The sequence below is a fragment of the Mirounga angustirostris genome, unplaced genomic scaffold (assembly GCF_029215605.1).
Source record: "Mirounga angustirostris isolate CCGP_5_RB_7025 unplaced genomic scaffold, mMirAng1.0.hap1 SCAF_1, whole genome shotgun sequence".
Taxonomy (NCBI): domain Eukaryota; kingdom Metazoa; phylum Chordata; class Mammalia; order Carnivora; family Phocidae; genus Mirounga; species Mirounga angustirostris.
In genome coordinates this window covers 64,393,245-64,421,239 of record NW_026991709.1, presented here as the reverse complement: position 1 = coordinate 64,421,239, position 27,995 = coordinate 64,393,245, and the positions used below count along the sequence as shown (strand labels likewise).

At 35.4% G+C, this 27,995-nt stretch overlaps 1 protein-coding gene across 3 annotated transcripts in view; it reads left to right on the top strand.

The window, feature by feature from the left end:
- The window catches only part of GSK3B (glycogen synthase kinase 3 beta), a 206,801-nt gene that overhangs the window by 104,896 nt on the left and 73,910 nt on the right, over positions 1-27,995 (top strand). For all 3 annotated transcript variants that reach the window (XM_064594927.1, XM_045902948.3, XM_045902949.3), the window contains 3 exons: positions 16,988-17,098; positions 22,790-22,920; positions 25,791-25,897. In XM_064594927.1, coding sequence (XP_064450997.1) covers positions 16,988-17,098; positions 22,790-22,920; positions 25,791-25,897 — 349 coding nt within the window. The remainder of the gene's footprint in view (positions 1-16,987; positions 17,099-22,789; positions 22,921-25,790; positions 25,898-27,995) is intronic.

Below are 27,995 nucleotides of genomic sequence, written 5' to 3'. Positions count from 1 at the left end.
ATGTTCAGATCTTTTATTTCTTTATTGCTCTTTTATCTAGATGTGCTGTCCATTATTGAAAGTGGTGTATTAAAATCTCCAACTATTGTAGAATTGTTTTTTTCTTCCTTCAATTCTATCAGTTCTTGCTTTATATATTTGAGATTCTGTTGTTGGTACATTATGTGTGTATAATAGTTATATCTAACTGATGAATTGATCTTTTTATTAAAATATGATATCTTGGATGCTTTTTATTTTCTTTTTTTTGCCACTGCCCTGGCTAGAACCTCCAGGACAAGGTTGAGAAGAGATGAAAGCAAACATCCTTACTTTGTTCTTGATTTTAGAGGGGAAAAAGTATTTAGTCATTCTTTTTAAGTAGGATGTTAGCTGTGGGTTTTTGTAGATGTCATTTATCAGGTTTAAGGTAGTTCCTTTTTATTCCTAGTTTGTTTAGCATTTCATGAAATGTTGAATTTTGTCAAATGCTCTTTCTCCATCTGTTGAAATGATCGTGTGTTTTTTGTCCTTTATTCTATTACTAAGGTGATTTATGTTAATTTTTTGAATGCTGAAACCTACTTGGCATTTCTGAAATTAATCCCATTTGGTCATGGTATATAATCATTTTATACATTGCTGAATAGTAGTTTTTTAGAGGAGTTTTGCATCTATATTCATAAGGGATATTGATTAGTAGTCTGTTGTGTGTCCATACCTGCCCCCGACCCCATGATGGTTTTGGTATCAGGGTAATACTGGTTTCATAGAATAAATTGGGAAGTGTTTTCCTCTTCTATTTTTTTTTTTTTTGAAGGTTTTTATGAAGAACTGGTATTAATTCTTCCTTGAAAATTTGGTAGATTTCTCCAATGAAGCCATCTATATACCTGGGCACTTTTTGTGGGAAGTTTTTTTTTTAAAGATTTTTTATTTATTTATTTGAGAGAGAGAATGAGAGAGAGAGAGCACATGAGAAGAGGGAGGGTCAGAGGGAGAAGCAGACTCCCTGCCGAGCAGGGAGCCCGATGCGGGACTCGATCCAGGGACTCCAGGATCATGACCTGAGCCAAAGGCAGTCGCTTAACCAACTGAGCCACCCAGGCGCCCGGGAAGTTTTAAAATTACTAATTCAATTTCTTTACTTGTAATAGGTGTATTTAGATTTTCTGTGTTTTCTTTTGTCCATTTTGGTTCATTTTATCTAAGTTATCTTATTGACACAAAGTTTTTCATACTTTTCCCTTAATTTTTTTTTTATTTCTGTAAGGTCAATTGTGATGTCCCCTCTTTCATTCCTGATTTTCATGAGTCTTTTTTTTTCTCCCTTGGTCAGTCTAACCAAAGGTTTGTCCATTTTCTTGATTTTTTTTTTTGGTTTCATTGATTTTCTTTTTTCAATTGCTTTTCTATTCTGTAATTCACTTATTTCTGTTCTGTTCTCTTTATCATTTCCTTCCTGCAGCTCACTGTGGGTTTATTTTGCCCCTTCTTCTCTAGTTTCTTAAGATTCTTGATTTGAGATCTTTTCTTTAATGTCACTTCTTGGTCAAAGGTTGTGCTTTAAGTTCCCTTATCCAGTTACATTTTTATCCTTTACCATTGGATGTGTGAGTGGCCTGGGTGCTGCATCTCAGTTCAAGGAGTCTGTATTTGTCACAGATCAAACCAGGTACTAGTAGTTTAGAATTTTCCCCCTGATTGCTCCTGAGAAGGTGTAGCCTTGTGCATTCACATTCTTTCTGACTGCCAGGGATGAATGTGATGTTATTTCCTGGAAGTTGCTCTTGGGTCAGAGTAGCTTATTTTCAGTCAGGGTTTGATTTGAGGTTGTTTGTAAATCCTTTGTACCCGTAATGCTTTTACTGTGTGTTGATGTACTGTGTGCAACTTGGGGAATACTTCAAATCTCCCCCACATCCTGCACAGCGTAGCACCTGTGCATATCCTTAATGACCTCCAGAGATGACTGTTGCCAAGTAGGCTCTTTTTGGCTATCTCTTTTCTTGATTCTCTTCAACTTCTGGTGCCTTGCCTGTTTGCTTGTGTCAGGGACCTGCCCAGCCTCCACAAGGATCTCCATTGTTTTTAGACAATGCCCATAGGCATGGCGTTTTCCCTACTGTGTCACAAATAAAATCGATCTCTGTAGGCAGAGCTAGCCTCTCTTTCCCTCTGGACAGAATCCCTATTTTACTGCACTAGAACCCAGTATGAAGACTCACTTTTTCCAGAATAACACCCCCACTTTATGAGTGGGCAATGGAGGATGGGCAATGGCAGCCCCTGTTCTTCACACCTTGCCACTCCCAGCATGGGCGCTCTGCCCTAAGAGCAAGTTAAAAGTGAGACTCTCAGGTCCCCAGCCTGCTATGCCTGGAGTAGAGCTTCTGACTTACTTTTGGGGACTGGGTGAGGAAAGGGAGACACAGTCCTCTTGGCTCTGCCCAACTGGAATAGATCTTTTGCACCTTGGGACACAGCCTGTCCCTCCTGGGGTGAAACCATAGCCCCAGACTAGAGCTGAGAGGAGAGGAAGCTACCCATCTTACTGACCATACCTGTCTGGAATAAGTATAGAGTAGAGCTTCCCAGACATGGAAGTAGGGTATCAGGGTAAGGGAGCAGATCTTCACTAAAATGCCACAGATTCTTGGTGTTCTTATTGAAATTTGTTCCTTCATTTGCTGTATGCCCTTAGAAAAATTATCAGATACTTCAAATGATTGTTTTTTAATCATTTTACCAGTTAAATTTTTGTTCTGCTGAGATCTGTGCTCTCTACTCTGCCATCCCAGAAGTCCTGCTCCCCACTTACTTTCCACATTTTGTGGACTGCTTAGTGAGGTTGTTACGCTGGGTAGAAAAGATGAATAAAATAGACACTTCTAGCTATAGTGGGTACATATTGTATTGTAGAGGGATAGACTGAAAAGTAATAATTGAACATATGCTGATTGTCTTCTATTTTGTTTACTTCATTAGTAAATAAATTTTAAGTAAGCACAATAAATTAGTACCATTATACTAATACATTATAAAACATATACCAAAATAGATACTTTAAAACATCAAATAAATATACCCGATATATGATAACTTTTATCAGATTCACATTCTTAGAGATATTCTTTTGATTACTATAGAGATTATTAATGTCTTAAATCATGAATAAAAACACTAAATGTTTTGTCAAATCTTATGATTCATAAAGTGCTTTTTTCTATGCATATTATGCATTTTTTTCATTTAGTCATCTTGGTGCTACAAGGTAGGTAATAGTACTATTTTATTATAAGTTTTATCCTTGAGAAAATCAAAGTCTAGTGTAATTAAAGAATTTGCTCAAGGTTGCATAGTTAATAACCAACCACAGGAGCCAATTTCAAAAGTAGACTCTTCATCTATAAAGTCTGTATTCTTCCAATCACCTACTCTCTCTGAACTCTTGAAGTTCACTTCATATCAGTTTACTGGCACTGTATAGTGTTTTAGGTACAAGACAAAGTATAAGGTCTGTCTAAATGAGTTTGAAAAAGACAAGAAAAGAAATACACTGTACAGTGACACATGGAGTAACAACTATTTGGTCTATGAACAGAAGTACTATAAAGAAAAGGAATAAATTATCCTGAACGGCCAGCAAAGGAATTACATAGAAGTGATACTTATTCAGGGTTTGAGGGAGGAGCTCTTTAGATAAATAAATAGGTGTGTGTCAAGTTAGAAGTACAAGATACTCAGGGCGCCTGGGTGGCTCAGTCGGTTAAGGGTCTGCCTTCAGCTCAGGTCATGATCTCGGGGTCCTAGGATCAAGCCCCACTTCGGGCTCCCTGCCTGGCGGGGAATCTGCTTCTCCCTCTCCCTCTGCTCCTCCCACACACCCTCCCCCCCAGCTTGTGCTCTCTCTCTTAAATAAATAAATCTTTAAAAAAAAAATAGATGTACAGGATGTTTGAAAGGCTTGGTGAGGTTAAACAACATAGTCTGTGTAGAAGAAATACAAGTATTTTTGAAATTTCTGGTACATAAAGTATAGGAGTATGGGGATAGTAGTGGGAGGTGAGGCTGTGGATGTAGAAGTGGGTTCTTAAGTGATTGTTTGGGTCAAGGTCAGTTCCCCTACATGAACAGTATTTTTTGTTGTTATTTTTTAATTAAATGAAATCTCAAGTTACAGAAATGGTGTATATATAGAAATGCCATACAGAGTTGTAGCTAAGTGTATACATGGTCTAGTTTACAAAATACAACTCTCCTCCATTCCTTTTCCTTCTCTCTTTCACCTTCCTTACTTTGTGAAAATCACTGATAGCAGTGAATTTTATTTACTGAAATAAAGAGGTTGCCTAAATAACCCCAATTTGTTTCTTATTTAAAATTGTATGAATTCTATTAAGTGGTATATTCATTCTGTATGAACATTTTGCTGATGAAATGCTGACATTTTCAGTGAGAGTGTGACCTAGAGAATGAATATGTAGGTAATAACAAAATTCTTGAGGTAGATGAATTATCAAGACCTCTTCATGAATTATAAATGTTATAACACCAAATATGGTAACTGTCGTTTGCTTGAAGATGTTAATCTAGGAGTTTCTTTTGAATATCAATTACCACCTTGTTATTATGTTATTGTAATATTTTAGTGACACTAAAATATTATTACAATGCATATTGTAAAAAAATTGAAATAACAGAGGACAGTAGATAAAAGTAAAATCTTTTTTACCCTGATCACAAAATCCTCAAATCCCTCTCCATAGAGGTAAATTTCCTGTATGCATGTATGAGCTCATATATCACAGGTTAATGTAATAATATTCATATTATTTTGGAACATGTTGCCCCCTTTCCCCCCAAAATATAACAATATGGCATTTTATGTCTATATGCTTAGACACTGTACCCAATTTTCCCCTGTTGTTAATATCTTAATATTAGTGAGGTTATGTTTATTACAATTAATAAATCAATATTGATATATTATTATTAACTAAATTCCATAGTTTATTTCGATTTCCTTAGTTTTTATCTCATGTCTTTTTTCTCTTCCATGATCCCATTTAGGCTACCACATTACATTTAGTTACTATGTCTGTTAGGCTCCTCTTGACTGGCAATTTCTCAGACTTTCTTGTTTTTGATGACCTTGACAGTTTTGAGGAGTACTGGTAGGCTGCTTCACTACTGAGGTTTGTTTAATATTTATCTCATAATAAACTGGTTATTTGGGAAAAGTCCACAGTGCCATTTCATCACATCATATCAAGGGCACGTAGTCTCAGCACAACTTGTAGCTCTTGTTACTAACCTTGATCACCTGGCTGACCTAATATTTTTCAGTTTTCTCCACTGTAAAGTTATTCCCCCTACCCACCCCCACTGTTCACAGCCCATACCTGAGAAGGGAGGAGTTCCTTCTCCTTAAGAGCACATTGGCTACATAAATTATTTGGATTTCTTCTGCATGAGAGATTGTCTTTTCTCCCCATCTTTTAGTCATTAATTTATATCATTGTGGATTCATTTGTTTTATACTTTGGGTTATAATTGAATAATACTTTATTGATCAGATTGTTCAAGCTTTGGCCTCTTTGGGAGCTCTTTTCAGTTAGCTTCTGTGCTCCTTTGGCATACCCCATTAATATGGGCTTTTGTTTTGTTTTGTCTTTGTATTTGCACATGAGCAGACATACATTTTCATACACGTGATTCCTAGGAATAGCATTGCTGAGTTGAATTGGATGTCTGTCTGTCCTTGCTTTGGGATGAATATATTAGCCCACTGATTTCCCAAAAGGTTGTAAGAGTTTGGGTTTTCACCAGAAGTGGTGCTTATTGGACATGACCCCATTCCAATACCTAGTTTTCTCAGATTGAATTTTTTTTCCAATTTGATAGGTGAACAATGGTAGCTCATTGTTATTTTTATTATATATCTTTAATTATGAATGGGGTTGCATATCTTAATTTTTATTGGCCATTGGTAGGGCCATTATTAGCCATTTGTTTATGTCCCTTTTCAGTTTTTTCTATTGGAATGTTAGTCTTTTCTTATTGACTTAGATCATAAATAATGAGCTGTTTGTATTTTAAACAAAAATTAGTCCTTTGTTATATGTAACCAGAAATATTTTTGCTAAATTATCAAATTTTTTAAATTATAGTTGACATACAATGTTATATTAGTGTCAGTATACAACTTAGTGACTCGACAGTTGTATACATTACAACATGCTCACTACACCTGACACCATACAAAGTTATTACAATATTATTGGCTATTTTATAGTTGAGGTTTGTACCTCCTAATCCCCTTCACCCATTTCACCTGTCCCCCCATTCCCCTCCCCTCTGGCAACCATCAGTTTGTTCTCTGTATTTAGGAGTCTGTTTCTGTTTTGTTTTGTTTTGTTTTTTAATTCCACATTTAAGTGAAATCATATGGTATTTGTCTTTTTCAGTCTGACTTACTTCACTTAGCATAATACTTTCTAGGCCCATCCATGTGGCAAGATTTCATTCTTTTTTTTAATGGTTGAGAAATATTCCATCATGTATCTTCTTTATCCATTCATCTACTGATAGACACTTAGGTTGCTTCAATATCCTGGCTGTGATAAATAGTGCTGCAATAAACATAGGGGTACATATATCTTTTCAAATTTGTGTTTTCATTTTCTTCAAGTAAATACCCAGAAATGGAATTGCTGGATTGTATGGCAGTTCTAGTTTTAATTTTTTGAGGAATCTCCATACTGTTTTCCACAATGGTTGCACCAGTTTACATTCCCACCAACAGTGCACAAGGATTCCCTTTTCTCCACATCCGTGCCAACACTGCCAACACTGTCTTTTTGAAACTGATGGTGTGAGGTGATATCTCATTATGGTTTTGATTTGCATTTCCCTGATGATTAGTGATGTTGAGCATCTTTTCATGTGCCTGTAGGCCATCTGTATGTCTTCTTTGGAAAAATGTCTATTCAGGTCTTTTGCCCATTTTTAATTGGATTATTTGGGTGTTTTGGTGTTGAGTTGTTGTTTGAGTTCTTTATATATTTGGGATATTAACCCCTTCTGAGATAGATCATTTAGAAATATCTTCTCCCATTCAGTAGTTTTCCTTTTCGTTTTGTTGATCGTTTCCTAGTTCCAGTTGTTTATTTTTGCTATTGTTGCCCTTGCCTGAGGAGATGGATCCAGAAAAATTTTGCTAAGGCTGATGTCGAAGAATGTATTGCCTATGCTTTCTTTTAGGAGTTTTATGGTTTATGTAAGAAAGTGGTTTGGTTTCATTCTTCTGCATGTCCAGATTTTCCAACAACATTTATTGAAGAGATTGTTTTTTCCCCATTGTATATTCTCACCTCCTTCATCATAGACCATATAATGGTCAATTTTTTAAACCATTGATCTATGTGTTTATTTTTGTACCAGTATCATACTGTTTTATTATAGCTTTGTAGTACAGTTTCAAATTTGGGATTCTGATACCTGCAGCTTTGTTCTTCTTTATCAAAATCGCTTTGGCTATTTGGGATATTTTGTGGTTCTATAAAAATGTTAGGATTATTTCTAGTTCTGTGAAAAAAAATATTCTTGGTATTTTGATAGTGATCACAGTGAATCTGTAGATTGCTTTGGGTAGCATAGACATTTTAACAATATTCATTCTTCTAGTCCTTGAGCATGGTCTGTCTTTCCATTTGTTTGTGTCATCTTCAATTTCTTTAATAATTTTTTTTTTTTTAGATTTTATTTATTTGAGAGAGAGAGACAGAGATAGTGAGAGAGAGCACAAGTGGGGAGGAGAGGGAGAAGCAGGCTCCCCGCAGAGCAAGGAGCCTGATGCGGGACTTGATCCCAGGACCCCGGGATCATGACCTGAGACAAAGGCAGACGCTTAACCAACTGAGCCACCCAGGTGCCCTGTTATATAAATGTTTTATAGTTTTTAGAGTACAGGTCTTTTACCTCTTTGGTTAAATTTATTCCTAGGTATTTTATTCTTTTTGATACAGTTATAAATGGGATTGTTTTCTTAATTTCTCTTTTGGCTATTTTGTTATTAATGTATAGAAATGCAACAGCTTTCTGTATATTAATTTTGTATCCTGCAATTTTACTGAATTCATTAATTCTAATACTTTTTGGTGGACAAAAATATTGTCATTTTTAATTTAATTTTTTAATTTTTTAAATATTTTATTTATTTATTTTAGAGAGAGAGAGAGAGAGAACGAGCAGGGAGGAGGGGCAGAGGGAGAGAGCAGCAGATTCCCCCGCTCAGCAGGGAGGCTGACATGGGGCTCGATCCCAGGACCTGGAGACCATGACCTGAGTCGAAGGCAGACACTTAAGCGACTGAGCCACCCAGGCGCCCCAATATTGTCATTTTTTAAATTTGGCTATGGTTTTGTTGTATTTTCAGAAAGTAGTATAAAACTTTTACATTTTTATGTGATCTAATTTGCATTTTCCTTAATAGCTTATAGATATTTTGTCCTCCAAGATTGCAAACATACTCATTGTTTCTTCTGGTAGATTTATAGTTTTTTTTTAAAAAAAACTTTTGATAGTTTGATATTTATTTTGTGTTAATGGTGTGAGATGAGGAGGAAGCTTACCATAATCTTGTTGTGTGCGAAGTGTTTATCTCCCTTTCCCCATTCCCACTCCCCTTCTCCCAAGCAAAAGAGTATTTCCCTTTTCCTAATCCACACCCACTTCACTGTTAGTGTTATTCCCATCTCTAGCCAGCCTGGCACACACATTGGAGAAAAGGCATCCATTTTCAAGTTTTTTTGTTTTTTGTTTGTTGGGGTTTTTTGCTAGTCCCAAGTTCCCTAACTCAATTCCGAGGAGAATCCTGGGCTATCAGGACACTTGGTTGAATGTCTTATTACTGGGTTCTGTGATATGCTGCTTCACATCTCATCAAATTTTTAGTATTATAGCACGATTCTACTTAAAACTGCAGCCTCAAGTAATTTTGTTTCCTTGACCTCAGAAATCATCTGAGGATAAGAGCATCATAATAGTATCTGTTTTCCAAATGTAGGATGGAGTTGTCCCGATTATTGTTTAGTTGTTGGTAGGTGTGATCGAAACTTTGTCATTTAAATTTCTTCCTGAATGAATGGCTTTAGAGTGAAGTTCATAGAGGAGTGGTTATGAGCAGTTAGAGAGTAGTTCTCTATTAATAGAAGTCATAACTAGGAAAACTGAACCACTGAGAGAAATACTCCCTAAATTGTACATCATGCAATTTTTTGGAGTTTTCTTTTCTTTTTTTTTTTAAGATTTTATTTATTTATTAGAGAGAGAGAGAGCATGAGCAGGAGGAGAGGGAGAAGCAGACTCCCCACTGAGTGCAGAGCCTGATATGGTGATCTGAGCCAACGGCAGACCCTTAACTGACTGAGCTGCCCAGGTGCCCCAAAATGACACCTTTTAAATGTATATGGTCATTTACACTGTACCCACAAAATGGCCAGACCTAAAAAAATTTAAAAATAAATGGACAGACCTCCTCTATGGTTCTAAAGAAATTGCAAGTTTTTGATAATAAATGGAGTAAGTAAACAAAGTATCTATGAGCAAAGAGATAAGTTTATGTTAATCTGCAAAGTAGTAGTCTAAATATAATTTAAGCCCCCATATTTCCCATAAGGTAGTGTGTTAGAACATTCAACCTATAGCAGACATGGTTTCTTTAACCTTCCTCTGATGTGTTCTGCTTTGTTAATATTATGAATAAAATACATTGCCTAAAAATGGATATCATCAGTATGTCAAAGCCTGAACTGTGCAAAGCAGAATGGAATTATCTTTACTGCTCCAAACACAGTACTTTAGCTGTAACCTAATATTGCATTAAGTTTTTCATTAACTGTATCTCAATGTTGATTGCCTTTTGAGTTCTCGTCAGTTACACTTCTCATTTATTTTCCAGCTGAATTACTGTCAAGTCTTATCTGTCATTCTACATAATAAATTAATACTTTGAGTTTAATCATAGGGTTTTGTATTACATTGTAGGTTTCGCTTAGCTTTCCAGACTATTAGAGTTCTTTAAATTCTTATTTGCTCTTCCATTTTCAGTCATTCATAGGTTTGTGTCAATCTTTGGTGGTTATGTTAAAGTCAGAAATTATAAACTGCCAAATTCATCCCCTGGTGTGTTTTATTTGGCTAGCACATTCTGTTAATATTTTTATGAATTAGGATGCTTTTAGTTATGGTTTGTACTGTCTATCTGATTTAGCAACCACTACCCCTTACTGCATTACACATTTTGGCTTCACACATTTACATTTGTTACTTAGTCTTGAAAACATTTGCTTTTGCAACCCCTAATATATGCAATCATTTATGAAAATATTGATTGGGACAAGAGAAGGACAGAGCTTCTAGTCCTACAACTAGAAACCTTCCTTGAATTTGACATTTATGTTTTCATCTTTTTATTTTTCTTGGTATGATTGTTTAGCAAATGAATTAAATTATAATACAGTGCTATATACATCTTCAGGTCATTCATAAATATATCATGATTAACTGTCAAATGATTTATTAAAATCAGGTTTCTTGATTTTCAGCATCTGTGTTAATGATCTTTCTGGAACTCAAGACTCACCATTCCTTCAATTCTTTGTACATATCCCTTTGGTACCAGTTTGGTATTTTATTTATGTATTCCTTTTAGTAGACCTCATCTTCACTTGGAATTTCTTGTCTAAATCTTGATCTCTGAAATTTTCTTGTCTTAGCCTGCAGCATTACTTTTGCTGCCTTTAGTTCTACGTGTGACCTTATTTCTTATTTTACAAGAAGGAGGGTCATCAGACAAACTTTACTTAAAATTCTTTCTAACCTGATCATTTATTTTAGATGTACAGGAAGAAAAATGTGGTATCATTTCCCCCTAAAGATGATAATAGTGAAAATTTCAGTCTTTATAATTTGCCAGGTAATGTGCTTAAAGAGCTTTTTATAGATTATTATCATCTCAAGACAGTCCTTTAAAGTAGATGCCATTGTTAGCGTGGTTTTATAGGAAACTGAGTCTGAAAGAAGTTAAGTAACTTGCTTGTGGTCACAGAACTTGTACTATCAGAGTGTGGCCTTCTGTATTTTGTGTGACTAATGCTAACTTTGCCTTTTAATTGCACTGTATAGTACTCTGTGTTCTTGTTTCTCATTTCTCTTGATGTTCTAGAACATTGCTTTATCAGTTATCCCTTTTCTTTCCTTTCTTATCACTATATCCCATCCTTTTATTCCATCCTTATCCACTCAGCCTACAAATAAATTTGGGTCTCTTTTAGCCATTTAAAAAATACAAATGAAAAGCACATCAACAATTTCTCTACAGTCTCTCTTTGATTTTGCTTCTCCTCAAGTTATCAGCTCCCAGCTTTCTTTTTACTTTCACCACGAGGGATTTTGTAAGAACAAACTAAATTAGCTACCTCCTGTTCCTCACCTGCCATCTGCTCACTCTTGATCTCAGTGTAGGTTGTTGCTACTGGCACCATGGTCTGAAACTGCTCTTTCCAGGACCATCACTGAACCACGATACACCAGATCTAACAATCTTTTCAGTCCTTATCTCTCCTGCCAATGAAATACTTTGCTGTTCCCCATCTCATCATTATTGAAATTTCCTTGCCTTTTTTTTTTTTTTTTAAATTTCTGTGTTTTCAACCAAGTCTTTAGTCTTAGTTGCAGAGGTCACTAGAAATGGGAATTATTACTTTTAGTTATTTATTTTTTATTTTTGAAAATTTTTATTGTTATGTTAATCACCATACATCATTAATTTTTTTTTTTTTTTAAAGATTTTATTTATTTATTTGACAGAGAGAGACATAGCGAGGGAGGGAACACAAGCAGGGGGAGAAGGAGGGGAGAAGCAGGCTTCCCCACAGAGCAGGGAGCCCGATGCGGGGCTCGATCCCAGGACCCTGGGATCACGACCCGAGCCGAAGGCAGACGCCCAACGACTGAGCCACCCAGGCACCCCACATCATTAGTTTTTGATGTAGTGTTCCATGATTCATTGTTTGCATATAACACCCAGTGCTCCATTCAGTACGTGCCCCCTTTAATACCCATCACCAGGCTAACCCTTCCCCCCCCCAACCCTCAGTTTGTTTCTCAGAGTACATAGTCTCTCATGGTTCGTCTCCCCCTCCGATTTCCCCCCCTTCCTACTATCTTCTTTTTTTTTTTTTTAACATACAATGTATTATTAGTTTCAGAGGTACAGGTCTGTGATTCAACAGTCTTAAACAATTCACAGTGCTCACCATGGCACATACCCTCCCCAATGTCTCTCACCCAGCCACCCCATCCTTCCCACCCCCCACCACTCCAGTCCAGTGGCCTAGAGACCACCTCTAATCATATGAAAAGAAAACAGCTTCTTCAAAAAGAAAAGAAGCTATTCAAATTGGAAAAGAGAGGAGCTTCTAAGTGAACATATACCAACATTTTATTAACAGGTAAAACTTGATCATTTTGTTTGGGCTCTTCCTTGTTATGTCACATTTAAAGGAACTCATTAAATTACTGAAAAAGGAAGGGACGACCTTATAATAAATTCTGACATTCACTGATTAAAGTCCCAATCATCTAGAGTACATGTACATAATCTTCTCCTATTTATCTCAAGGTCATTAATAATTTTTAAGTAGTTGCTGCTTTATATACAAGTGTGAGCATGTGCACACACACATATATGTGCATGCATACATTCCATTTAGTTGTTTCTTTATATAACTTCAGACACCAAAAGCACTAGAGTTAAGATGGAAACAGAAGGGCAATTAACTTCCTAAGCTTTTTAGATCATTCCAGGTATGACAACTGTCAAATTACATCAGGGTTTTAAAGAGAAAGGCATAAATTTTGGTCCCAAATAAGAGCAGTAACTCATTTTGATGCTTTTAATGCCTCTTAGTTCTGTTTCTTAGTCTTTACAAAGTTGTCCCCTAATGTAATCTGCTCCTTAAGGTTAGCGTTTTCCTGGATTCCAAACTCAGTTTCTTCTCACTCTCTTACTGTGCACACTCTTCTTAGGTGAGTGAGGCTGTTCTCAGTTTTAGCTGTTGTCTAAATCTCTACACATACTCCATTCTTCTTTTCTGAGTTTTGACGTGACCTGCATTTCCAGCTACCTGTGTAACATAGCCGCCTAAAATGTTCTGAGATCCAAGATCCATTAAGTAAAAGTTAAAACTTTTCCTTCACACCTTTTTCCTCTTTATGCTTTCCTTGTTTCATTACCTGCCTAGTCACCCAAGTTTAGAGACTGTTTAATTAATCCTTTCTTTGTTTCTCAGGTTCTCTATTACTCTCATGTTTAGGTAGCCAATATGCCTGCCCCTCTCAATCTCCCTTTTCTTTCAGTCCTTATTGCCTAAGCCCTAGTCTAGGTCTTGGACACTTGCAGGAAGTTTCTGGAAGCTCACACTGCTTTCACTCTCACCTTCCCTCTTTCCCCCTCTCCATACCCACTTTTCACAGTGCTGTTTGAATTAAAGCAGACCTGTAAGACTGCCATCCTAATTCTTAAATAATATCCATTCCCTTTGAGCTTAATTTATTCAGCAAATATTTATTGGGCACCTACTGTGTGCTAGGCAGTATTCTAGGTGGAGAAGAATAGTGAACAAAACAGACAAAAATCTTATCTGTCATTGAGCTTAGTCTAGTTGAGGGGAAAGCAGACAATACAAAGTAAACTATGTGGTTAGAAAATGATAAGTATCATGGGGGAAAATAAAGGGGGGAGGGCAGGTAGGAGTGTGGGGTGGAGAAATTGGGGAAAGCCCAATTAGGGAAAGCCACTCTAAAACAGTAAAATTTTAGCAAAGATTTGAAGGAGTTGAGGCAAGTGAACAGTATGTATATCTGAGGGAGAGAACATTCCAGGCTGAAGGAGTGATCAGTGTAGAAGCCCTGAATGTGAAAGCCTGCCAGATGTGTTCAAGAAACAGCAGGAAGCTATTGTCAGTAGAGAAGAGCAAGCAACAGGGCAGCAGTAGAGTAGAGGACAGGGAAATAAGTATGTGTGGAGGACCTTGTAGACCACTTATAAGAATAAATCTTAATGAGGTAGAGTGGAAGAGCTACCATCTAACTTCTGTTTTGTTGATATTAGACCAAAGGGGTAAAAGTGGAAGCAGGAAGGCCTTTTAGGAGGATATTGCAATAATCCAGGTGAGAGGTGCTCGTGGTTCAGACTAGGATTGTAGCAGTGAAGATGGTAAGAAATGGTTGGATCCTGAATAAATTTTAAAGGTAGAACCATTAATACTTTTTTTTGTGTATGTATATGTGTGAGAGAAAGAGGAGGGTGGGGAATTAATGATTCTAAGGTTTTTAGCCTGAGCAATGTCAGTACACAATTTGACATACTAGTCTGGAGTTAAAAGCAGAGGTCCAGCATATATATGAATTTGGGAGTCATCAATGTAGAGTAGTATCGAACCACCTGACTGGATGAGATCATAACAGGAGTGAACTTACATAAAGAACAGAGATCTGACTGAGTCCTGGGATCCTCCATTCCTTAAGAGAGAAAGGGGAATAGAATGAGCCAGAAATGGGAGAGCAAGAAGAGTGGTCTTTAAGGTAAGATGAAAACCAGAAGAGTAAAGTGTTTTAGAACCCAAGTAAAGCAAATATTCAAAAGAAGGGAACATGATCCAACTATGTTAAATAGTAGTGCTCAGTCAAATAGAAAGGAGAGATAAGATGATGCCTGACAATTGACATTGGATTCAGCAACAAGGAGATTACTGATCTTAAGGAACAATTCTGGTGGAGCAGTGGTGATCAAGTCCTATTTGGAGTAAGTTTCAGAGAGTGAGAAGAGACTGGTATTGGAGAATGTCAGTTTAGACACCTCTTTGGAGGAATTTTACTGTTAAAGGAGGGCAGAAAATATGGTGCTAATTAGTGCAGTTAGAGTTTTCTTTTTAACAATGGGAGAAATAACAGCAAGTTTGTGTGCGGATTGTAATGCTCCCACAGAGAGAGAATAATTAATGAAGAGAGTTATGAAAATTACTGAAGCGCTGATTGTGATTAGGAAAAGCAGAATAGTATCATTTTTTACATGTAGCAGGGTTTACCTTAAAAAGGAGCTTGGTCACTTTATCCCTAGTAAGAGAAGGGAAAGAGGAGCATATGGGGTTAGATGCTGTAGATGGGCACATGTAGTGGTGCAAGCAAGGTCACCAGCTGGAGGTGAGGATGGGAAGACAGGTATTGGAGGTCAAAGTGAAAGAAGATGTCAAGTACTTGGGAAAAGTGAATGGACTAGGCAAATATATGATTGCTGGGCCAATTGAATTTCTTGATGATAAATTTACTGTAAAACCAAGCAGCACAGTTTTAGGTTTCTTTGTAGCCATGTTCAGCAGTTTGGGTACAGGCATGGAATGAATGGGCAGCCATGGAATGAATGGGCAGCTAGATTTAACCAGAGTTGTGGTTTATCAAACAGGTATGATATAAGAGAAGGATATATGCTAGAGCAGACTTGGCACATTTTTTTCATAAAAGGCCAGATAGTAAGTATTTTTGGTTTTGCAGGCTGTGGCCTCAGTTATAACTACTCAGCTCTGCCCCAAAGCAGCCATAGACAGTTCTTACATGAATGAGCATTGCTATGTTTCTATAAAACTTTATTTATAAAAACAGGCAGCAGACCTTTGCTGTTGTTTACTGACTGTGTGTTAGAGAATGAGGGTAATGGTAGACCTTGTAATTTAAGCTGGATATGGAGAGAAGAGAGGAGAACGTGGAAGAGTGAGGGATAATGAAAAGGTAGTAGAGTCAATGGCATGCTGTCTCACTCAACAGTTTCCTGAGCTCTGCTGTTTTCATTGACCCCACATCTTGATACAGTTTTTCTATGCCTTAAATGCACCTTTCATACTCAACTTAGATGTCGTCTCTTTTATACGTCCACCTTTACTTCCTCTGCAGTGGCTACTGACCTATAGAAAATGCTCAATAAATGCTGAAAATTGAAATTCTTCACTTCATTTTGGTAGGTAACATGATTTCAAATTGGGACGATTGTGAAAGTTTGCTTACCTACAGATTTTCCCCTTCAGTAGCCAATTCTAGACTTGAACACAGTGATTCTCAACTTTGTTTTCTGCTTCAGTTTACCTATCTGATACTGTTCACAGGAACAGAGTAAAGATAGCACTCTGTTCCTCTTTCCTACTTGGTACTTAGTTGGAATTCCCTTCTATCTACTGATCTTGGATTAGTGTCTTTAGGCTGCTGAGAAAGGATGTTTAAACATATGACCTGCAATAAGCTTGTGAGTATGGTAACTTGCTGCCTTATAAATTACTCTTTTTCTTTCAGTTACTTGTAGAAGACAAGTGATTATTATAATTATAGACTATCAGATAACCATAGAATCTTTTTTGTAGAGCTTAGAGAAATTTTGAAGAACATCTAGTCCAATTTTTCATATTCTAGTTGAAGGAACTGAAGCCTAGAGAGATTAAGTGATATGTTAGTTAGCATACCTTAGTTAGCAGCAGAGGGCTGGAAATCTTCATTCCCTTTTTAGTACTCGCTCTACTACCATGACAGCTTTCCTGATAGGATATGAGGGCACTGATTCTCAAACTAGAAAACAGGAAATTTTGTGACAGGTGATATCCTCTAAAATCTTATTACCAAAATAATAGTTTAAATATAATTGGAAATCTTAGCAGTATTGAAATGGCTATGTTTTCTTCCATGAAATTATTAGTAAAAAGGTATGGTAGACTTGTTTTTACAATTATGGTTATATTCTGAATTACTTTCGTATAATTAAAATTGAATGCATGAATCTTAAAAATGTGAATAAGTGAAAAAATCTGAATAACTAAATATATAGAGATTTTACTCTGAATATTTAAAAGACTAGTTCCTAATTTTGTTTTTCTGTTTGTTTTTTAATAAACTCTTTCAGAAAGATGAAGTCTATCTTAATCTGGTGCTGGACTATGTTCCGGAAACAGTATACAGAGTTGCCAGACACTATAGTCGAGCCAAACAGACGCTCCCTGTGATCTATGTCAAGGTATGTAAAAATGGAGCAATTTCCCATTTACTTAATATCATCCAAGGAAAGTGTTGGATATGTTTTAACTGTATTATTGCATATAATGCCAAGGGGGGGAAGCTGCAAAAAAGGTATTGCTAGAGCTTCATTAAATTCTTGTATAATTTTAAGGTGTGAAACCTTTACCTTTTAAACTTTCATGACTCTCATATTAAAGATACCGTGTTATGTTTCTGACAAGTGAATTTTTTCACAGACATTTGTGGATTTTAATTTTGCCGGCCATAACACCTTTTTATTTAATTTCTGATACCCTTATTATGGCATAGACTAAAAAGGAAGCAGGCATATCATATAAAATTATAAAATATATATATGATCAGATTAAACATTATACTGCCATTTATAGATACAGTGTAACTGTAGCTAAAGTTTAAACTTTCTATAATTTTAAATATGTACTGACTCTATGAAGGTGTTACTTAATTTTTAGTACCTAATGTCATCTTCAGTGAAAGAACTCATAACAGAGTGGCTAGGAATTTATCCAGTATAATGATTAAAGTTGTGATTGCTGATTAGAAACATTATTGTCATTATAATCATTATTAGATTGTTCAGATCTTTAAAAAAATTTTATTGATGTATGGGTGACACACAGATTATTATTTTTTAACTATGACATTGTGAAAATTAGGTGTTAAGTTTCAAAGTCTAGCTAAATATAATTTTTTGCATTTTATCCTTTATAGGAATGACTCTAGAAAATAAAATGGCATTGACTCTAAATGTTTTAAGATTGAGTATTGAATTTTACTTAATAGTTATAATTTTAAACTTTATAGTAATAAAATGGGTACCAAAGCAGGAATTTGGTAGCTAGATAATTAGGACAAGGTGTCAGGATTCCTATTGAATTCAGTGCTAGGAATTTTTAAAAATCTGATTCCTGTATAATTTTATTTGGACTTCTCAAACTTGGTTGGGATTGGTGGTTAAATTGACCATAGTAGGAACTAAACGACACAGTTTTTGTAATACAAATTTACTTTAGTACTTTATTCTGGTTTTAAGATAGCAGGGTCCTATTCAAGATAGCCTGCACAATAGAATATCCCTTTTGAAGTGCCTAAATCTAGGGTAATCTTTGAACTTCTTCTCAGTTTAGAATGGTGATGGATTTATGAAGCAGAAGAAACCCTAGATTTAGTTCCTGAAGACCTAGTTTTGAGACCCAACTTTGCTACTAAGTTAAGTGCTTTTGGGCAGTTACTGATCTGTTCTCTACTTAGCTTCCATGTCGGTAAAATTGTACTCATTTCTTTCCTGCTCACAATATAGCATTGTTGGTCTATAAGGTGAACTTAACATATGAGAAAACATTTTTGGGACTATAAAATAAAAGTAATAGGAGATCTTAACACTAGATTTAAAAAACAACATGTGGACATTTAATAAGAGGTGCACAGTGGTTAGACCAGTTTTTTGTTTCAACTCTTAATTCAGCAAACAAATACTAAATGATTGCAGAATAATGTGATGCTTAATAAAATATTTTAATTCCTCTAATAAGGAGAAAAAAAGATTACACAAATAACTATAAAACAAGAAAAAATATATAGTGTTATGAAAGTAGTTAGGTCATATACTTTTGAATTGACAAAATTCCCAAGAGAGGGTTGTAGTAATATGTCTGTTGAGTCTACCCTCCAGGTTTACTTACCTCCTAGCAAATCTTTATTGCTCCATAGCTGAGCCAATACCTATTTTCCCACCACTTAACATAAAATGTCCCAAGTAATTTTCTTTTCCTGTATCTGTCTACAAAAATTTTACTCGTTTCAGGATCTTTTCTTTGGTCACTCTAAATAGTTGTTTTTATTATTGAAGATTTCAAATAGAAATAAAGGAGAAAATGGAATAATGAACCCCCATGTACCCATTATACAACTTGAACAATGATCAGTTCATGGCCACTCTTGTTTCATCTATACCACCCTCTGCTCCCCACTTCCTTTATTTTGAAGCAAATCACAGATACTATTATTTTCATCTGTAACTATTTCAGTATATATGTGTAAACGATAGGGACTTTCTTTTTAAAAGCTTAGTTAACAATACCATTGTCTTTACCTATACAAATAAATAGTAAATTACTAATATAATTAAATATCTACTATTTTTATTCCCAGCATGTTGTGTGTGTGTATATATATATGTTTTTAAGTTTCTTTGTTAGAATTGGGATCTAAGTAAGGTCCATGTATTATAATTGGCTGATGTATGTCTGATGTTTCTTTTAATTTATGGACGACTCTCTCTTAAACTTTGGTACTAAAGAAACTGGGTCAGTTGATGTGCAGTTTCTTGATCTGAATTTTGCTGATTGGATTACTGTACTGTTAATATGTTGCTCTGTCTTCTGTATTTCCTGCAAATTGGTGATTAGATATATTTTTATAAAATTCAAGACTACTTCATATGTATTGAGTACTTTCCTAAGGAAGAACATAATGTCTGTCTTTTTATGATGCTTGTAACCATTGATCATTGCCTAAATCCATTAATTTATAAAGGGTTACAAAATGTGGATATTCTAATGTTATTATTCCTTCTTAATTTATAAGCTGGGGGATGCCTAGGTGGCCTAGTTGGTTGAGCATCAAACTCTTGGTTTCGGCTTCAGGTTGTTGGATCCACCCTGCACTTAGCGTGGAGTCCGCTTGAGCTTCTTTCCCTCCCCACCCCCTGCCACTTGCCCTGTCTCTCTCTCTCCCTCTCTCTCTCTCAAATAAATAAATAAATAAATAAATAAATAAATGAATGAATGAATGAATGAAATCTTTAACCAAAAAAATTTATAAGCTGAAATAGTTTCCCATGTCAGCTATTTGATTACCCTGAGGTACAATTTATATAACAAATACAGGATATATATATTTGATTATATCCCTTTATTTACCAAAATTTATAATAATTAGTTGTTTCATGGGTTCCTCCAGAAGTGACCAACAAGGTATTTTTTGTTGTATGTTTGTTTTAAAACTTCTTGAATAAGTCTTAATAATCTAATCTTTGATAGCTTCTTTACTTTCTAGCATGGTAGTGTTCTAGGGTCATCTTACACATTTCTTCCCCAGACTTGGAATCAGCCTTTTCTTCAAGGAGACCTTACTCTTTTAGTGAGAAATGATACTTAAAGACCACAGTCTGGATGATAGGAGTGATAATTGCTACAGAGTTGGTTATTCTTTCTGGGTTTTTTAATGGACAGGCTAGAAAATACTTTGATAAAGTTTTTCAAAGATAAAATACATCTTTTTTTATCTCAAAGGTTAATATATATTGACATTTCTCAGTAAATATTGGGGGGCTTAACAATCTTACATCTATATTTTCTTTCTCTTACACTAAAAATTTTATTTTTCAATGATAGTATATGTTCTGTCCTACACTCTGTATGCAGTAGTCTTAGAGGAATAATATTGACACAACCACCACTAAGTGAAAGTAATTTAAGATCTCTTTGCATTTCTTTTTATTCCCTTGGTATATTTTATTAGGTATGATATAAATTTCCCTCTTAAAGAAGCGTTGAGTATTTCCTCTCTGTGATTATGCCTCATTAAGCTTTGTTTCTTTCTTTTTTTAATATTTATTTGAGGGAGGAAGGGAGAGAGAGAGAGCGCATGCACAAGAGAGCACAGTGGTGGAGAGGGAGAAGCAGGCTGCCCATCAAGCAGGGAGCCCAATGCAGGACTCGATCTCAGGACCCTGGGATCATGACCTGAGCCGAAGGCAGACACTTAACGACTGAGCCACCCAGGCGCCCATTTACACTTTTATTTAATAGAATAAAAATATGATAAAGTACAGAAATCATTATTAAAGAGGTATACTTACCCAAGCCGCTATAGAATACTTAGTATCTGATTTGGATAAATTGCTTACCTTCTGTGCCTCAGGTACTTTATATGTAAAACAAAAATAATAGTGGTACCTGTTGCATAAAGATTAAATGAAAATACATGCAAAGCACCTAAAATAGTGGCTGGCATATGATAAGTTATTTTTCTTGTTACTGTTACTGCTATCTTGATAGTATAGAAGGCCTCTCCTTTTTCCTGTAAATATACTTTTACAGAGTCAGAAACAAAACAGATATGAAATTGTATATTTCTTCTTTATCTTTTCAAAAGATAAAGTGAGGAGAATGGATACAGAGTATATCTTTCAGATGAATGAATGTAGTAAAAAGACACCTCAAACTCATTTAAGCTCTTAAGCATTTTTGACAAAGAAAACATTTTTTTCCCACTGATTATTGCTGACCCAGACATTACCGCCCTGACATAGAATGTGTAAAATCTCTCCTTTAGTAAATTAATGCCTGTGAATTTAATTTCTTATTGGAGCTTATTTTCTTAATGGTAGTAAATTAAACTTTTAGAACTCTGAGAGCAAGCTTTAGGACTTGGAGATGGATTCTGTGAACAATAATAATACCATGATAAAATTAGGAAGCTTTTAAAGAGTTATATGGGCTTAAATCCCTTAATTCTAACTCTGGGGACAAAATGCTGACCTTATTGAAGATCTCATTTTTACATTTTACATCATGCTTTTTTAAAAAGGCTTAAACTTTTCCAGCATTAGTTCAGTATAACATTAAGGATGTACTGAAATTGAACTGTCTATAGTTTTCATCAGTGCCTGTTTGAAGGAAAGTAGGCCTCACATTAACTTCAAGAAACTGCTAAGTCTTAGCAATAGCCTCTGAAGGTGGTGTGTTCTGTCAGTACTTTTTCTGACCTTTGTCTGTCTTTGTTGTTGTTGCTTTAACCAAGATACTGGTATCCTTGCATTTGACTCATTTCAAAAACTCTTTCCATGATATATAACTTTGAGGTAGAGGTCAGAAGGTGAGTAGTCAGAAAAATTTAAACACCAACCTTGGGATAAACAGAATTAAGATATACTCAGTTTCTTCATAGAGTCCCTGTCTTCCCCAGCAAGAGTCTGAGTCTTTCTTCCATGCAGAGTCCGTTTCTCAGTGTATTTTTTTATAATAGAATTGAAATAAATATCCCTTCAATTTGATGTCAGTAATCAGCAAGGATGTGTTTTTAAATAGCATTTTAAAGTCTACTTATTTCTGAAGGATAATACAGGAAGAGTGGTATAGTTACTGATATCTTGATAGATCATTGGTTATAGATTTTCTCAGTTCACATGTGAGTTTTCTCAGGCCCTGTATCAATAAGCTCTAGGGCTGACATCTCAGAAAAATATTATTCTAAAGATGAAATTGTACATACTTACAAAGAATAGTTAAACTTAAAGAAACAGAAGACTTGGCTTCTGGTCTAAACATTGTTACTTGGTAGCCACATGATCTGGAATACCTTTCTGGGTTTTCCATCTGTATTTTTTTAAAAAGCCCATCTTAGAAGGCTTGAGGTAAGATGTCAGTAAAATAAAAAATTATAAAGCACATTGTGACATTTCCTTTTTTAAATTATTAAAGGATAGCGCAAATATAACATGGTTAATGCAACTTTCATTAGCTAATTAATATATAAATGACATGAAACTCTTAAAAGATAGAGTGCTGTTCTTTTCTGAAAATCTGTTACTTTATATACTGCTTAAGGATTCTGATTTGTTTGGGACAAAGTCTTCAATTAATGTTTACTGTTTTTTTTCCAGTTGTATATGTATCAGCTGTTCCGAAGTTTAGCCTATATCCATTCCTTTGGAATATGCCATCGGGATATTAAACCACAGAACCTCTTGTTGGATCCTGATACAGCTGTCTTAAAACTCTGTGACTTTGGAAGGTAAGCTAGCTTTCTTTTCTTCTCCCTTCTTTCACTCCTCCCCAATCCCAACCTCCATCCCTTTTTGCTCTTTTAAAACTATATGCCTTTTACAATATCAGTCCAAAAATACCATAGTCCTTATTCAGGGAGTATGCACTAGTTACAGATTCTTGTGAGGGTAGTTTAGTCAATTCTGTTAGAATTGTAAATATGTATAGTTTTTTATCCAGCAGTTTAATTAGTTAGGAATTATTCCCTTAGAAATACTTTAAAATAGTGTATATACAGGGATTTTTATCATAACATTGTTTATAAATGTCAGTAGGAAAATGACCAAATAAATTATAGCATATACACATTTAACGTAATACATGCAACTATAAAAAAAGAATGAGGTAGCTGTCTATGAATTTAAAAGGAATGATGTCAGTAAAATAAGGAATGATGTCTAAGAAATATTAAATTAAAAAAAACAAGGTCAGGACTATATAAAGTTTGTTCCTTTTTGTGTTTTAAAAACATAGTATAGGGGCGCCTGGGTGGCTCAGTTGGTTAAGCGACTGCCTTTGGCTCAGGTCATGATCCTGGAGTCCCGGGATCAAGTCCCACATCGGGCTCCCTGCTTAGCGGGGAGCCTGCTTCTCCCTCTCCCACTCCCCCTACTTGTGTTCCCCCTCACGCTGTCTCTCTCTCTCTCTCTCTCTCTGTCAATTAAATAAATAAATAAAATCTTAAAAACAAACAAACAAAAACATAGTATAGTCACATGTATATAGATAAATGATTATTGATTTCCGGAATGATACGTAATAAACCCGGAACATTGATTGCCCCTAGGAAGGGAAACAGGGAGTATAGTGTGGTTGGGAAACTTGCTTTTTCATTGATAGTACTTCATATTGTTTGAATGTTTTCTTATGTGTTTATATTCCTTTCTTAATAAGAACTAATTTTTTTAAAGGTTTTATTTATTTATTAGAGAGAAAGGGGCGGCGAGAGAGCAAGCCGGGGGTAGGAAGGGAGGGACACAGAGACAGAATCTCAAGCAGACTCTGCTCTGAGCAGGGAGCCCAACATGGGACTTGGTCTTATGACCCCGAGATCATAACCTGAGCCAAAACCAAGAGTCTGCTGCTCAACCTACTGAGCCACCCAGGCGCCCCAGAACTAATTTTTTAAAAAAAATATTAGCATTTGGTACTGCATTCTTTTTCACTTCAGTGTTAACCTTATAGTAGCAGTATTTTCTTCCTTTTCCTCTGTAATTGAGTCTCTTACTCCCCTTTTCTGCAAATTCCAGTGCACTTTGCTTCCTTAAACTAATTCCTTGGTAATATTATATTGTGTAATAAGACTTCATCCTTTTTATCTTCATAGTATTCAGCATCTTGTGCTTCTTTGATCTATCCTTTCAACATGAAACCAAGCTTATATCCTCATGTAACTCAGTTAACCTTCTTCCACCTAGATTAGCCTCTCTCCTCTCAGTCCCTAATACATTGCCACATAACTTGGATTCTCTCCAATTTTTTTCATCCTTACAAATTCTTTTCATTGACCCACATCTCCTAATATCTCTATTTCTACCTCTTTGTAATACTTTATATCAACCCACAGTTTAAATTTTAGGTTTATTATAAGATATATTTTCCATAGGCTGTCTCTTGAGTGTGTCAGAAAAACAAGCATATCTGCTCTATCAGAATCAATTCTTAGTCTAATGGAGTGCTCCTTCAGACCATCCCCTTTTTACAGTTAACTGATCTCAGACACCTGTTGTAGGATTCAGTTCATTTTGCAGGCTATAACTCTTCTTCAACTATAAGAAAAGGTGAAGGATATTAAATCAAAACTCTTATCTGATGCTTGAAACAAAGTACACATACTGCTAAAATCAGATGAGTTTTATTGTTATGGGGTATGTTCCCCACTGACAGTGACTGACTAGTATGAACTGTAAAAAGAGAGTGAGACATCAAGTTTAGTGGAGTTTCTGTTCTCACCATAGTGTCAAAACACTGCTGCTGTGGACCATTTTATTGGGACATAGGAATCGCTTTGTTCTAATATATTTAGAATGAGGATTTCACTTCTATGGTAATAGGTCATTTTTAAAAGCTCCGATTAATAACAAAGCTGCCCTTTTTTGTTTGTTTTTAACAGTTGGTTAAAATACTTTGTGGCATGTATTTTAAACATTGCTTTATTATTTTGAAGAAAAGTTGGATTAGAGAACATGTAACTAAATTTACCACAGCAGAGGTAGAATTCAGAGGCTGTGAATCATCTCTGACCTACAGGGGAGGACCTATCTTATTATTGGGTAATGAATATTTAGACAATTAATAAAGTGACCAACATAGTGGAAAAAGAAAGTAGATTGGGTAAGCCTTGGGATATTCACTCTGATGCAGAAGTCAAATTATAAATCAATTATAAAGTCAAATTATAAATCAGTTTTCTGTTAAAAAAAAAAAAAACTCGGGTAAGAAGTGTTCATTCTTACAATCCGTTACTGTGCTTTTTGGTGTGTGGAGGTACTTCCTACTTTTCTGCCCTTCCTTCTTTATATTTTAGAGGTAGTATTCAAGGAACAGAGGATAACAAGAAGTTCAGCATTTGTCCTTTTACGACTTTGTCTCTTTTTCCTTAGGTGACAGTTGACAAATGCATTCTTTAAAAGCTACTGTTTTTTTTTTTTTAATTACTGTTACGTTAAAATTGTTTCTTTTGTCAGGTAGTTATGGTTCATATTTTTCTTTTTTGCATGTTGTGTGATTTAATTGTGTGAATCTTAGATAAATGTTCAGTGTTGTCAATGACAGTTTAAGTTCTTTTAAGGTTTACACTTAGTTTAAAAAATTTATGCTTTTTATTTTTTTTACTAGTGCAAAGCAGCTGGTCCGCGGAGAACCCAATGTTTCGTATATCTGTTCTCGGTACTATAGGGCACCAGAGTTGATCTTTGGAGCCACTGATTATACCTCTAGTATAGGTAAGTACCGAATATGAATATAATGGCTTGTAATTATTTGTTACGTCTCATTTTTAGTAATTTGGTATTACTAATCTCTACTTTCACTTAACTATAAAAATAGGAATGACCTAAAGTCTGCTTCTCCTTAAAGACTCATGTGCAAAAATGTGTAGAGTATTTTAAATGTCAACTCTCAGAATTTAAGGTATATTTACTATTTTATATTAAGGTTTCTGGGATTTTTTGAGAGAATAATAAAGCTATTCCTTTATAATTGCATGGTTCCACTATGATTACGTTTGTTTTTAACTTAAAATTTCAAATAAATCCTAAGTGTATCTTTTCTTTTTTAAAATTTTAATTCTCCTGAAATACTTCTGAGCTTGATCACTAGCTGGAGAATTTGCGTCCATAACATTGATGATGAAAATGATAGGATGGCCATGTTGTTGACATTTCTACTATGCTGTCCCAGTTGGTTATTTACTTTTAAGTCAGGTCACAAAAAACAACATATAATCAGTGGGCTAAACCCACTGATTCTGTAGAAGTCTTCATGAAAGATCTTTAGTGATAGCACAAATTGAATAGGGATGATTTGCTTCAGTCTTCAGGGACACCCCCTCTTTTACCCCATTTTAGCCCACTAACAGAAGTGAGCATAGTACTATCAGCTGCGCATGAATAGTAAAGCTAAGAAAGGAGGAGCAACCTTAGGCTAGGTGTACAGGTGGAGGTCAGAATTATTTTATTGTTATTTACTGTTTCTGAAGAGAATCCCTTAGTCCAAAAACAGAAACAAGAGCATGCAAACACCAAACCAACCAACCAGAAAGAACAACCATGGTTACAGAACACTAAGAAAAACCAGAATATGGACAGTTTTTGTCTTTTAATACAAGTGGAAATTATCTGATACGAACACAGGCCTCTAAACAGAAACGCATTACCTTTTTTATTTTGCCTAAAGGACAAAATGCCAAAGAGCAATTTGATTTGTGCCAAGGGACCCACAGTTTTACCCATCATTTCTTTTGCACCAGTAGTGCAAATGTCAACACAATGAAAAAGGTAGATAATATCTTAGTATTCTTATGAGAATAGTTTTACCCATTAGGACCTCTAAAAAGGTGCAGGAGGCCCAGGGCTCTGCAGACCATACTTTGAGACCTGCTACACTGGAGGATAGAGGGTATAATCTCGTGTGTGTGTGTAATGCTGAGTTTCATGATGGCTATTATGTGTCCTATGTTAAGGGACAAATGAGAAATAGCAAAAAGGGTATTTTGGTTGGAGTAGAACGAGATTTGAGTTCTAGGTTTGTTACTACTTACCTAAGCTATGAAGTGGAGATTGCTAATAGTTCTACCTACCTTTCTGAGTGGTTGTGAAGATTAAATAAAATATTAGTGAAAGACTATAGAAATGGAAGATGGTATTCATTTCATGCTATTTGTTAAACTTGACTCTCCGCAAGAGCAAATTTCAGCCCTTTATCTTTGGAAATGTTGTTGGATTTTTTCAGCTGCTTTATATTTTATTCAAGTATATGATACTGATCATCTGCATACCCGATATTGGGATGAGTTGTGCCAGGGTCGCCTAAAATAACTGCAGTTTGCTTCTTTTAAAAAAGTCATGACCATATCATCTGACACATTAATAAGGCATGTATAAAAAAACTCGTGACCTGCTTAAGAGTGCATTACTTCTATAAATGTCCATGTGCCTTAGCAGTTCTTTGGAATCATCTAGCAAAAGATGGGCATTTTAGTCCATTTTCTCTATTAGGAATCACTTCTCTGGATATTATGAGTGCCTGATTTCCAGTAACCTCCTTTGTATGGCTGATGCCAGATTCTGACTTTCTAGGCTTAGGACTCACCATATGCCACTGATTCAACGTTGATCTTTTGAACCCTAATAAGCCTGGATTTGACCTCCCTTTTTAGACCTGGATATTTCCTCTCATGACTTTGGATGATTTGTAGACAGACAGAAACAAAAGTATTTAGAAGTGTACTAATGCAGATACATTTTAGAAATATATTTAACAGTGATGTTTGAAATGAAAGAATAGCTGGTTCTGAATAGATTATTGTCTTATTTGGATATA